The sequence below is a fragment of the Podarcis vaucheri genome (genome assembly GCF_965113315.1).
Source record: "Podarcis vaucheri genome assembly, chromosome: 2".
NCBI lineage: Eukaryota > Metazoa > Chordata > Lepidosauria > Squamata > Lacertidae > Podarcis > Podarcis vaucheri.
Genome location: NC_138760.1, coordinates 87,603,721 through 87,618,171, shown reverse-complemented (window position 1 = coordinate 87,618,171; position 14,451 = coordinate 87,603,721). Strand labels below are relative to the sequence as shown.

General features: G+C 39.9%; 1 protein-coding gene across 11 annotated transcripts in view; it reads left to right on the top strand.

Moving 5' to 3' along the window:
• ERC2 (ELKS/RAB6-interacting/CAST family member 2) overlaps positions 1-14,451 on the top strand; it is a 529,811-nt gene that overhangs the window by 246,131 nt on the left and 269,229 nt on the right. For 4 of the 11 annotated variants that reach the window (XR_014216006.1, XR_014216009.1, XR_014216010.1 and 1 more), the window contains 2 exons: positions 3,906-4,099; positions 10,628-10,639. Coding sequence is in view for 3 of the 11 variants with exons in the window: in XM_082209373.1 (XP_082065499.1) it covers positions 3,906-4,099; positions 10,628-10,639 (206 nt within the window). In the remaining 8 variants the exon portion in view is untranslated. Of the gene's footprint in view, positions 1-3,169; positions 3,200-3,905; positions 4,100-10,627; positions 10,640-14,451 lie in introns of all 11 variants that reach the window. The other 7 variants (XR_014216007.1, XR_014216012.1, XM_082209374.1 and 4 more) reach the window with 3 other exon arrangements.

Here is a 14,451-nt window from a genome sequence, read left to right as displayed (position 1 = left end):
AGAGGGCACTTGGGAGCAATCATGTTGATGGCCTGCTTCATCTCCCCATTCCAGAGCATTACCAAGGCCGCAGCAGTATTGCTAGCTCTCTCCACTGGAAAATTCTCCAGAGCATTCAGGAATCCGCCGGGTTCCATAAGTCTCTGAGAACAGATTTCATTGGTTTCCCAATGCACAGTAATTGCCACAATAAATCCAAAATGCACCATGGTCCAGCCATGACAACCAGGTAATTTTAAGTACACTGCCTACATGACCCGTGACTGATGTGATCATAAAAAGCAACAAGGAAAGTCTTGTTTTTTTTTCAAACAATGGTTGTGAATTAGCTGTCAAAAGGAGAATGTGAACAAACCAGTGTAAGTTTTTTCTTGTATGTGTGTTTGTGCGTGCGTGCGATCTCCTAGATATCATTTAGATCCATTGAAAGCCCCCATGTTGCCCTATTTACACCGCAGACTTCATTCAGTGTCACCCTACAACACTTGAGTTGACATAGTTGAAAATAATTGCTAATTCCTTTGGCACGAGGAGTTGGCTATATCTTGGCTAAAAAATCGAAAAGCTGAATTTTATTATGCTAAGTTACTTCAATTTATGATATGAACTTCTACACTTACCATTTTAAATGCACCATATAGTACTTACTCTACTCACATATTTATATATGTTTTCTGCTGAAAACGTATTCTTCCCAACAAATAGGATAGTTATTTAGCCTTAATCCTCACAATCTCAGTTCCAAGTGTGCAATAAGAGTGCTTCAGCTTCCTGAAAACAGCTTTAGCCTGTTTACCAAATCAAAGTTTCCAGGCTGTTTTAAGGAAAACCATGGCAGGTTAAGTATGTGACATGTTGCAGATTCTTTCCCTTAAGAGCTGGCAGTGAATTACAGTGGCTTCAGGTCTTTCAGAGCCCCAGTTCTAACTCAATGAGTTTTAGAGGAAGACCCAGTGAGTCCTTTCTTCAGGAATTCCTGGATTCTTCTCATCACCACCTTTCAAATTGTATGGTTTTGCCTTCCAGTATAATAACATCTTAAAAAACATTTCCTACTTTCTTCCTTTTCCTCAGAGCTGTGAAGTTGCATATACCTCACAGTTTTCCAATTACTTCTCTCCCACCTTGCTGAGGCTTTCTCTGCTAGCTGTTTTGTTTTCATCCCACACTGTGGCAAAAGCTCCCAACTGTGTGCCTCAGTATGCTGGCCATAATAAGGCTATTGCTGCTGTTCTTTGGCTGTTTATATACCAGCAATGGTGGAGCTGGTGCTCCCATCACTCTCTTGCCTCCATGCCAGGCAATTTTCAGCCTTGCTGCATTTACATTCAGCTGGGATGGGGCCATCAAGAATTGTAGATGCTGAGTCGCCTTTCAACAGCCCCTGACATGGCCGTTTAAACTCAACTATAACGTCGTGTGTGAATATGCCTTGAATGCCTTGAACTACCATGGAGCCTACCATGATCTGTTGTAGGGATAGATGGCAACTTTCAGATGTTCGATTACAATTCTCTTTGGCCCTGGCCTGCATGACCAATGGTCAAGGATGAAGAGAGTTGTAATCCAACAACACCTGGAGGGCACAACATTGGCCACCCTGAATCTATTGAGTAGACCTATGGAGGAGTCGCCCAATGATGGTTATATTATTATGTTGGTGCTTTAAGTTTGTGGTGTAGATATATTCTGTTTTGGTTGTGAACTGGCATAGCTGGTCTATTAATCTTCTGTTGTGAGACATTTCTCCTATTGGCTATGGGAAAGGTGGAAAGTCTCTTTTTATCTCATAACCAATAGCAAAAGCCTTCATGCATACACAAGACTCTGTACCAGATTCAAGGGGTGTGCACAGAATTGCAACCCATTGGGAGTTCCAAGACCCTTTTCACATCATTGTCCTCATGCCCCTTGAAGCCACGTCTTAATGGTGGATTACTCTTTGGAGTGACAAATCAGGCAGACTGTGATGAACACTCAGAAGTGCTTGGAATTCCATATAGAGCCCAGCCTTGTAAAGATTAACGGGTCTATTCACATACATTGCAAAGTACAACAGCTCCTGTTTATTTCAAAGGGAGCTGAATCAAACATTATGGACATAATTCTCTAGGTACCAAATGGAACCTTGTTCAAGCTCCCACTGAAATGAGTGGAGGCTATGTGTAGACTGTACCCTTTGTGCATAATGTATGTATTACTTATGTAGAAAATGCTCCCCTCATATGTTTAAACCCAGGGCTGCTTCAAACATGGTGACTTTCCTACATTATTAACATTTCTGTGTAGAAAAGGCAGTCTGCAAACCACTTGCACATTATCAGACATGAGAAATCACACACTGATTTTGTTTTTATTTTTTTATTTTTGCTGTGGATAACTAAAACACACTTGATTTGCATGCATTATGTCTATGTAGAAAATTCATCACATTTGAAGTGGCCTCAGACATCTCTTTGAGAATAAGAAATCCACTGAAACGAAACTATTTTCTTGATTATCCTCATGCTTAAATGATATGTTACATGCAGGGGGGTGGGGAACAGCCGTTAGTTCTTCAGTAGCCTATTTTTTTGCACATTTCTTCATAATAAAAATGTTTTACTTAAACGTGTTGAAAACCAAAGAGGATTAAATCATTGCAAAGGATGTCAAACTTCGAGGAGTTTATGTTAGTATTACCTTCTATCTAAACTTGCATGCTGCCTTTTAACCAACACTTGTTTCATTGCTTGCTTATCTATTCCCTGAAGTAAATATAAATATGGAAATTAAAATGAAGGCTTGGGCTCCAGACTAACAGCACAATCCTGGCCATGTCTATTTAGACGTGAGCTCTGTTGAATTCAATGGGGCTTACTCCCAGCCCCAGGTAAGTGGGATTAGGATTGCAGCCTTAGTCATGCTTAGAAGAGACCTATTGAAACCAACAGGATTTAAGTGCTAACTATTGATTTCATTGAGTCTGCTTTAGGCATGACTAAGTGTGGATTGAACCCAAACCCAGCATCTGTTATATATTGTTAGATAGCGGAAGGACGTGCAGTTCTAAATGTCCTTAATCCTTTAAAATGTATGTGTGTGCATTTAAAAAGTGTTCTCTGAATTATGTGTGTTTAATGTGCACTGCGGTTAAACTACTTGTTTTCTCCCTGCCTGCTCTTTGAAGATGCCAATTAGGAATAATGGGAAACAAGGGGTAGGCTAAGCATTGCAGTGCATTCTTGTTTACATCTGTGTGTGATTATTTCAGTCTAATGTTTTAAACACTTTGGCCCATTCATGCTCTCACTGACGTTAATTGGGTTTTGCCATTAGCTTTAATGGGAGCAGGAGTGGGCTTTGCACTCTTGTTTTCTGTTGTGTTCATTGCATTCCTTCTTGTTTGTGAACTGACCACCCACTCATGCATGTGTTTGCCAGGTATATTTATTTGTGCTGTTCCACCAAGGGGCTTGTTTCTTCTTATGTTTCAGGTTAAATATTGGCAGTATGAAATGAAAAAAAGAGGGGAAAGGATTTTGGGTAAAACTGTCTGTTAAATGCATTCTCATCTTACCTAAAACAGTATGCATTAAATCGTTCATAAACTGTTTAATGCAGTTATTAAATTAAACCATATTATATGTTAGTTTATATTAAGTTGTTCAGGACAGTTTTTTGAAACAAGAGTCAGAACCTAGCAGTGTTTCTCTCTCTCTTAAGTTAGCATTTTATTTCCTAAGCCAGGGTGCTATGAATTTCCTCCAAAAACATGTCCTTGTTATGGGAATCATTGAGAAAACATTGCCAACTAACAGGATACCCATAAATCCTTTCGTCGTATGAAGTCTGGGACTTCAGAATAAAGTGAAGCTACCTGAAATGGTAGTGATTTCTTTCTGTTTTCTTGGTAAATTTAACAGGCTCATGAAGCAGAGGAGGAGGCACGAATGAACCCTGAATTTGCTGACAGGATGAAACAGCTTGACAAAGAGGCAGCCTACTATAGAGACGAATGTGGCAAAGCTCAAGCTGAGGTTGACAGACTTCTAGAAATCCTCAAGGAAGTAGAAAATGAAAAAAATGACAAAGATAAGAAAATTGCTGAATTAGAAAGGTAAATTCCTCATCATTTGTGTTTTCTCAACAAATGCCTTTTACACTCACCTTTGATGAGAAACAATGGCAACATTTTTCTAACAGAAGAATAACAAAAAAGCAATCAAACAGTGAATGGATTCTTTGTTCTGATATTTTTCAAGGTCAGGAGCAGCCCATGGTGTCTTCTGGAAAGACAATATTTCTTTAAAAGAAAGGGAAGGGACTCCTATGTTGTGGAGGAAGGGAAAGGAAGAATGTTGCACAATACATAGTATGAAGTACTCTGCACACACAAAAAATACACCGGGTGAAGTGGAAATTGGTACTTAGGTGATAGAATATTGGAAGTAAAATAGAAATTGATCCTTAATACATTTATACTGTGCTTTTGGGTGGGGTATGCAGGGGTATGCATACCCCTAAACATTTTGTGAATCTAAGTTTCGCCTCATTGAGGGGCAGTATTTCAGTGAGTAGGAAAATGAGAGTACCCCTAAACATTTTTTTAGAAAAAAAGCACTGCATTTTTAGGAATATTTTTAACAAAAATGTAAAGTTTTGCACAGAGAACAAAATGAGCAAGTAACAGACTGGCTAACTGAATAATTTGTGCTTTGCTGAAGAGATTTAGATACAAATGAGGCGCCAATATGATGCTTCATTGAAAGAGATTTAGTTACAAGTGAGACAACAATATGATGCTATCTGTGAGCTATGCTATTTCTGGGCTATTTTTTGTTTGTTTTTTAAAGCTTGCATTCAAGTCTTGATGAAACAAGACAAAATCAGCATGTCTACTTTGGGTATGAGACTCTACAAATGAAGACTGATTTGGAAAAACTGGAAAAGATTCAGTCATGTATGATGATGAAGGCAACTCGGCATTATTGATTATTTAGATGTTATAGACCACCCTCTTCTGAATCTCTGAGTTGGCCAGTGCAGCAGTCAAGCCTGCTGCCTTGTCTCCGCTATTGAGGGCTCCAGGGCCATGCGGCATCAGCACACGCTGTGGCGTTCTCACACTGTACATGCACACCACGGGGCGTGCTGACATGTCACGGTCACACCCCGTGGCTTGTGCACATGACACAAGCATGCCCCACAACATGTGTGCACAGCCACTGGGGGATTTTGAGGGGGCCCAATCCCCTCCTTGATTTTTTTTTGGGGGGGGCTCTTGGCATCCCTCCAAATGACATGCCCGGTAGCAGTACTACAAAGAAACAAACAAAATTCTTCAAATTGTCTAAATAGTGTACATAATTAATAGTCCTGGGGTTGTATCCAGCCAAGTTGTCCCATTAATGCAAGGACTTCCACTTGAGCAACAGAACGTCCCCTCCCTCTACTCCTACCATGCACCCCCCAAAAAATCTGTACTGGGTTTCCTGCCAGCCCTCTGGAGTAGATTTGGGGTGGGCACACAAGAAAAGGAGATAAGTGGCAATAAGCACACTTGTGGGTGAAGATTTCAAGTTTTATTACTTGTACAGCAAATATTAGACATAAAATGCAGCAACAAACGTACACAGAACCTACTTGGACTAGCGGTTCGCAATCTCTTTGGGGCCACTGCCTCCTTGGTTCCATAAATTCACCCCCCATGCCTGAATAGTGGTTTGCACAACCCACTAAATAAGAAGATAACACAATAAACGTCAAAACAGTAACAATTAATTGCACATTTATTCAACATCCAGTTAAAATTGTTTAGTTTAATTAATTCAACAAAACTGATGATCCATTGAGACCAGCTTTTCAAAATCTGATAATCATTTACACCTTCAGTGCCTCCCTGCCACTTACTTGCTTCTCAGTGCCCCCCCCCTGGGCAATCCCTCTGCCCCCAGGAGGCGGTACCACCCACTTTTGGAACCACTGACTTAGACTAAACAAGGCACTTAAACTGAGCACTTAAGCACAACTAGAATAAAACCCTTCACAGTCTGCTTCATTCCTCTGTTCCATCTGCTGTCTGCCTACATGAGTCACATGCCCAAGGTCCTAAAGACCCTCCCATAAGGGTCAGAGGGATGAGTTATGAGACTGCAGGTGCACCTATAGTCTTATGAACCTGATTCTCTAGGTTACAATATGTGACTTCACCTAGCTGGTGTGTAGAGATAACCACCTGTCAATCATAGGTTATGAAATTCCTGTTTTGCATTCCTTCAGCAGTGCTGACTAGCAGAATATGTTCCACGGTTTTAGGACTCCAACCTACAACTTTACAATATGATATCTGCAAAGCAATATGATACCTGTTAATCTTGTGCCTGGGCACCTTTGAGGACTTCTAGCTCCTCGTGAACACAAAGTTATGTCCTGTAGCAGGATTTTTTAAAATAACAAGTATTTGCAAACCACATCCTTCTACTGTGTGACTCCTGCTAGAAATATCTAGAAAATTGTTGCTAGAAAGTGGAAATGCTGCTAATAGGATAAAGGAGCCATAGCATGACTCCCATCTCTCTCCAATACGCAAGGTGACTTTTCTTGCCTTCTGTTTTGTGTAGCTGAAATGCTATTTTGTAACATCCTTTCATTAACCTAGTGGAATAGTTCTTAATTAAATCAGTGTGTGTGGCAAATACTCAACACTTTGTGGAAGAAGGCACAGGTTTTTCTTTTCGTATCCTCTAGCCTGGGAGAATTTTTAGCAAAATAGAACATCTAGCTTTTAAAGCAATTCACTTGCAAAATATAATCAATTGCAGACAGACACAATATATGAAAAGACCTTATGCTTTTCTTCATGCATAGGAATGTGATTTCCTGAACTAAAGTGTGTTTGTGTGTGTGTGTGTGTGTGTGTGTGTGTGATTTATGTGAACTTTTTGAACCATTTAGAATACAGAGCCATTTTAAAATTACTGTCACAGACTGGAGAGCAAAGGCAGGAATTCTAATGGGTGGATATTTTACATGCTTGTGCTTTAGTTTCATTCAGAGGAATGAGTCTCAGATGTATGCAGAGCAGGATAAAAATGGGTGGCATATTTCCAATATGAGGTGTATCTCTGAGTGACTTTATATGTCTGGTCAATGACAGTAAATGGTTACAATGCTCAGTCCAGACTCTGCGCTGATATCTGGCTACGCAGTTCCCTGCACTGTGGAGGATACGTATTAACTTCAATTTCTCAAACAATTTCAACAGGACTACATTCCTTCAGCTGCTTTTACTGTCACCCAGGAACTGGGAGCCTTGCATGCTGAATGATGTGAAAATATTTCCAGTGGAGTGGATAGGGACTCAATACAAGCTCTTTCCCCATTTGTAGCAAATTATGTGATGAGGCAACTTGGCTCATTTGGCATAGTTGCCTGGATACTGGCTTTTGTACCAATTAGTGGATAGCCAAAATGCAAACGTCCTCAGCTGAGGCACCCCAACCTTTGCCAGGTTGAATTTCCTCCCCCCATCCAATCTGCCTTTAGACCAGGCAATGTACAAGAGATGGTTCTTCCCCACTCCTCTAGCCACCCATTTCAGTGTTTTCTTCAGTTATTTTAATCTCTGGGCTCCTGGCAACCGAACATTGCTTTAGACTCTTTCTAAAGCTGTTTCTTCATGAATTCTTTTGAGCAAGATGAGAGAGCTATCCTTGGGCAATTCAGTTCAGGGCTTGTGGGTCCCTATTGTCCCATGTGATTCTCTTCACACATACATGAATGTGTTTCGTTTTAAAATGGTGGCATGCTTAATAGTTTTTAACTTTAAATCCGGGATGCATGGAAGTCTTTGAAAACCAAGCTGAAGCACTCCACAACAATCATACAGACTTAAAACAGCTAAGAGGTTTGAGTTTTTGAGTTACTGATGGATGGAATTACTATTGGCCTTAAAATGTAATGAAGACAGAAAGCCTACACACATAAGTTTGGAGATGAATAGCATATTGGTTCTGCCTTAACATGAAAAAGGTGAAAAAAACACCATGAGTGGACCAGGGTTTTTTTTGTTTTGTTTCTTTGAAAACATCAGTTTCTCTTTAATGCCTCAACTAGAGCATTTGAAATAAGGGCACAATTGCTAATCACTGTGAATGACCTCTGTTCTTTTACGTACAGCTGCAAATCCTTGTAAGATCTATGACTGAATTTTCCTTTAGTTGTAGAAGGAAGGTGCAGCTTATTACTGACCCCAGTAAAGGTTGGTGCCGAAGTTGAACTGCAGCTTATAGATGCAATTAGCTGTACCTCATTTGCTAATGGTGGGAAGGAAAGATAGACAGGGCAGGGGCAAACTTTGAGGATATGCTGTCCTGTGGGAGGCTAACATTTGACACCTTCCAGTGCAGGCTTAGGGTAAACAAAGTGCTGGGCTTTGGGAAGGAGCCACAGGGCTCTGTTGGGGTCCTAGAGCCCTCTTCTCCTTCCCAAAACCTGGGGGAAGGAGGCAATAGGACTCTAGGACCCTGTCAGAGTCCTCATGCCTCTTTCCTGAAGCTGGGCAGGTGCTTACCGGGCTTTGAGAAGGTGCCTGCCTCAGCTATGTGCCAGTGCCCCCACATCTCTGTCACTGCCCTAAATCCACCTCAGAAGAGGGGCCCTGTGAAACTCAGTTCACCACCTTCCTCATCTTGCGGAACTATTCTGAAAGGGCGTGGGGCCCATGAAAGCTACTTGATTAAAGAATGGAATTAAGCCTCTCTCTGCCTCTGTGTGTACCCTATGTTTGGTTTCTGCCATTATCTTTCATTAAAATTTACTGTAGCCCAGCATTAGGAGGCTTAGCAGCAGCAGGGAAGGAAAGCAGCAGTAATGCTGTGATATGCAACAGGCTGCTGTGAACTGTCCTTCATTTCAAATTTCCCACAATGCCCCAGAAAAACCCTGGATAGCTATATCAAGAACAAGATGGCTGCTCCAATTAATCTTTTTTTAGGGGAGCCATATTTTCCCCCATACAATATCCCTGCTAAATGGGTTGTTGGGGATGGGGGGGGGGAAGAACCACTTTTCTATTTGTAGAGTTACCTATGAAGATCTCAGTATACTGCTGCTTCCAGCAGGTTTTTGGTCACAATGTCCAGTGAGCACAACAAGTGCTGCATATTTCAGCTGCTTGGGGAAGCTAGAAATAGGAGTTTTGTTTTTTTAAGGAAGAATGATCATTTCTTAAGTTCTCTTAAATACATTATTCTCTCTCTCTCTCTCTCTCTCTCTCTCTCTCTCTCTCTCTTGCTAAAAGCAAGCAGGTTTTAAAATATTTTTTCTTTTAAAAATCTGGATGGGCAGTTGATGGAATAGACTTTATAGTCTACTTTTGTAGACATGTACTGAACACAGACATGAATCCGTTCAACCTTAGTCTCTCATATGATACTGCCATCTTTTACTGCTTTTTAGTTAATTTCTTCTCTTAAAGTATACAAAGGCAGGGAAATTCCACAGTAAACCTTCACTTGGACATGTGCTAAATAACATCAAACTGAGAGCCCCAAATAAATAATCAACCAACCAACCAACAGGAAATGAAAAACAAGTGCTGTAGTTCATGTTTCACAAGTTGCCTTGAGTAAGGCTGTTCCAACTTAAGAGAGGCTTGTGCCTCTGTGAAGGCGAATGCCTGATGAATGTTCTGTCATATTTTGACAAAATACTTAAGCTTACAGTTCCTTTATATCACCATACTGAAACAACAATGCAATAGTATGGTAGTGGGAGGGACGCAGAAAATTCAAGAGAAAAAAACCCGCTGAAATAAAAAAACCAGCATACCAAATCACTATGCAGCTATTTCTGATGTTTAAAAAATAAATAAATCACCTTTTGCAAAATGATGCAGGAATGTGCACCTGTGATGGCTCTGGGGGACTCTTTTTGGTTTGGCATTAGATAAGGGTTTGTATGTGTGTTTTGGCTAATTGAAAGGACATGTTAAATATTTTTGTAAAAAAAAATATTTATCATGCATCTGGTTATTCTCAGTGATGAAGTATTGGTCTTATTCTTGGGACTGAAAAAGATTGCTCTCAGCTTTAGAAAGGTCTATGTTTCCATGGGAAAAAGTGGTGTCTTTGATCAGTGTAAGTGATCAGTACTTGAGAATCTCTGACAAAATTCTTTGAACATCTAGCCAAGCCATTGAGCTTCCTTTATTTTTCATGGGTGAAGATGACTTGCTGTATATGAGTCATCCTCAAATCCTTGTTGGTCCAAGCAACATTATTTTCCCCAAGCATGAATGCCTCCTGTCAAACATATGCCTTAGCAACTGCCATCAGCTTTATAGTGTTTCACTTGTATGTGTATACACATGAGAATGTATACATATTCTAAGGTAGCTTTTCCATCATACATAAGCAACATGTTTACTTCCTCCTAAGCTGTTGCTTTGGTCATCACCCATCTTAGAAACACTGTACACTAACGTTTATTTGTTGATTTCTGTTTTTGACAAGAGATTGCTGATATAACATCTGCTCACTTTTATGTTGAAAAACTAATGTTTTTCCTTCGTTTATTCTCTTGCTATTTCCTTCCTTTTTGTGTTTACTCTCCAAACTGCTGCTTTCACCCCTGCTTCAACCAGCTTGACTTCCAGGTCAGTACCTTTGGTATATTATTGTCTCACATCACTCACTTATCAGATCCACTTCATGTTTAAATTGATAGACACAGTATCCTCTGGCTACTTGCGTTTAAGTATATGCATCCCTGCTTCCCCAAGTTGTTGATTCTTTTGATGGCAGACATTTTCTAAAAACTCCCCATTCACTCTGTTTCCAGATGAGAGAATAGTTTTTCTGAAGGATTTTGTGTTAAAATGTAAAGACTCATAAACTGGTAACAGTAAATTGCCAACGCAACTAAAGGTACAACAGCTGTTCCTTGGGTAATGTTTCAGTAAATCTCAGTGTTTTGAAATACTTAATCATTAGTGACAACCCAAATGTAACTAACTTTTGCCTTTTTTCCTGTAAGCAATTTTTTAACAATATGTTTACCCACACATACTATAATTTATGGGTTGTAATAGTAGGATTTGGAACCATAATGATATCATGCTGGGATTTTTGTTAATACATACTAAAAAGTGAGAACATTATGCAGAATTGACTGGATATCCCAATGATTAGCATAACAAAAATAGAATTGAATTAAAAAATGAATCAAGCATTATAAGAAGAAATACTGTTTGCTAAGGACCCATTAGCCGCAAATAAGAAATGAGAATGTATTGGATTTTTTGTTGATCGTAAGATGGCAGTCAGCCATTTGTTTGATTCATCTGCAAAAAAATGGAAAGGTATTTCTAACAGGGATAAGTAAACATTGATTGGTTAAGTAGCTGTAATGATTGTGTGAATGAACGATTTAAGTAGATTCCAAAAGATACTGGAGAAGGAAATATGACTATACTTCATTAATATATCAGAAAACTGAAGAGGTTAAAGTACTTTGAGTTTTAGTCACTGCCAACTGTGAATATTAATTTGCAATGGAGAACATAAAATTTATAAGTGCTAGAAATGTCTCGTTCTTGAGTAGCCTCTTTAGAACACTTACTGTAGTAAACAACCTTATTGGTCAACTTAATGGTGGTTCTTCTTTCTGCCTAGACTACATAGTGAATCCCTAGACTAGAATAACATTGCAAGGCAAGCTGTGGATTGATATGGTTTATATATGTAGATAGTGCTCAATTTCATGTTTCTGTGATGAATAAGGATGAGAACACATCTTATCTTTATGAATGTTTCATGGGGGGAAATGAGCAGTTTCCTTCACCATCCTACTAGATAGAGCAAGCTAATGAATAAAAATATATGAAGAAGTGTGCCTGCACACGGAAGCTTATACCAGAACAAACTTAGTTGGTCTATAAGGTGCTACTGGACAAATAAAAAAAGTGTGTGAACCATGTCACAAAAGATTGTAGTGTCTCCTTTTGTGAAAAGAGATTTTTGGTTGCCTGCCTGTCTTGTTCATATAAGAAGGGGCTGCAACTCTCTCTGATTGCATTTCACCTTACCCATATTAGTTGGTCCGAAGAACCAATAACTTCTGAATTTATCCTTAACCTTTCCTGCCAGGGTGGGCATGACTATGCATTGCCCCCAAAATGCTTTCTTCAAATTCTGTACCAAAACTTCATGGCATCAAAAGACTTTGAAAGAGATTACAGCATTAATAAGATGTGCACATAAGCTTCATTATGTGAGTTAATCTGTAGTTTGGAAATTCATGGTGTGGGCTAATTTAATCCTTCTGTGGAGCAGGGCAGCTTTGTGAACCTTTCTAAGCTAGTGACTTTTGTACCTCAGACTGCTGGTTTTTACCTGGAGCAGCTGTCTTCCATTGACAGAAAAACCTAGACAAAAGCATGCCTTTTCACAAATCATCCAGAGTTTTGTAATCTTTGGAGTGAAATAAAAGAAGGAGTCTATCTTTTTGCATATGCTTCCCAGGTGGATAATTTTGGTTATCTAATGTTTTTATTTGCTGGCAGAATTCCAAGTATCAGACAGGCCTAGGGGCACATTTATTTGACTTAGAGCAGAATTTCTAGTCTGCATTTCTCTGATTATAAAAACCTGAGGTCTTTCACTGTAACTCAAAAGAAAACTAAGTTATATATTTATGTGGTAGTATTCTGTAGACTGAAGTTGCTTCAGACGATCATCTGGAAAGACCTTGTGTGTCTATTAGGTGAAAGGAAATTGTTTTGCCTGTGATTCGGGGGGGGGTACTGCACATCCACTGCCACACCTGCAGATGTCAAGGAGAAGCAAAGCTGTGTGTCATCAGCATATTGCTGACAATGTTCTCCAAACCTCTGGATGACCCCACTCATCGGTTTCATGTAAATGTTAAACAGCATAGGGGATAAATTTGAATTCTGATTAGCACCACATTGGAGGCTCCACGGGGCCAAAGTGCACTCCCCAAATATCAGCCTTTGGAAATGACTATCCAGGTAGGACCAGAACCACTATAAAGTGGTGCCACCCATCCTTAACTTGGATAGACATTCTAGAAGAATACCATGGTCAATAGTATCAAAAGCCACTGAGAGGTTGAAGAGAATTAACAGGGACACACTTCCCCGACAGAGGTCATGCCAAAGCCATTTCTGTGCCAAAACTGGGCTTAAACCCTGATTGAAATGGATCTAGAGTGCCTAGATCTAGTCCATGACCACCTTCTCAAGAACCAATGGCCAAGAAAGGAAGACTGGCAACTGGCCAATACTTAAAGTTTCTGAATCCAGGGAGGGTTTCTCGAAGCATGGTTTTACTGCTGCCTCCTTCAAGGAAGCAGGGACCACTCCCTCTCACAAGGAGGCATTAATCACCTTCCTGGCTCAACCAGCTGTGCCCTCCCTGCTAGTTTTTATCAGTCAAGAGGGGCAAGGGTTGAGAGTACAAGTGGTCAAAGGGACTCTGTGTGAGACTGCCAGCGGCTGAGACCCCTCTCCTTCAAGAGATAAAGCCAAGATCTCAGGTTAGAAGCTTAGAGTTGAGAGACTATAGTGAAAGGTAAAACTGGTAGTTATGTATGATGCAGCAGTACAATACTCTCTTAGGACAGTGTAGGAGCCTGTTCCATCAGAATAGTAAATACCAGCAGAGTAGTTGGTACCAGCTGTTTCATGGTGAGCCTGTGCTGCTGGTCTGCCTAATCATTTCTGTGGGGAAGTAAAACTCAATGAGATGTGCAAGCCAAGGTCTAAAAGAGTTTTAAATGTCACATTGGACATTTCCCCCCGTTTTTTCTAATAGTTTGACGGTTCCAGAAGCAGCTGGAAGCACCATTCAAAAAGTTTCCATGTACAAAATGAAACATTCGCAGTAACTGTCACTCAGAGAATATCAATGCTATAGTCATCACAGAGATAACATGCACACATGTTTCTTACTCAGATTAAGCTATTTGTGACCGTCATCCTTTGCCATACTGAACTTAGGGCTGCCAAACATCCAGAATTCCTCGGACATAACTGGGATTCGGCCCTTGTAAACAACATTTGGGAGGAAATAGCTGAAATGTCCGGGAAAATCTGGATGTCCGGCAAGCCATGTTGGAAGTATAGCTTCTGGTGAATTTCCTTTAAAATAGTTCAAAATTTCATTTTGCAAAAAAGAAACCTCAAGAACTTTTGTGCCCGGATTTTCACTTTTTGAAATATGGCAACCCTAACCGAACTACATGTATTATTATTATTATTATTATTATTATTATTATTATTATTATTATTATTATTATTTATACCCCGCCCATCTGGCTGAGTTTCCACTCTGGGCGGCTCCCAATCAAGTGTTAAAAACAATACAGCATTAAATATTAAACATTTCCCTAAACAGGGCTTCCTTCAAATGTCTTTTAAATATCGGATAGCTGCTTATTTCCTTC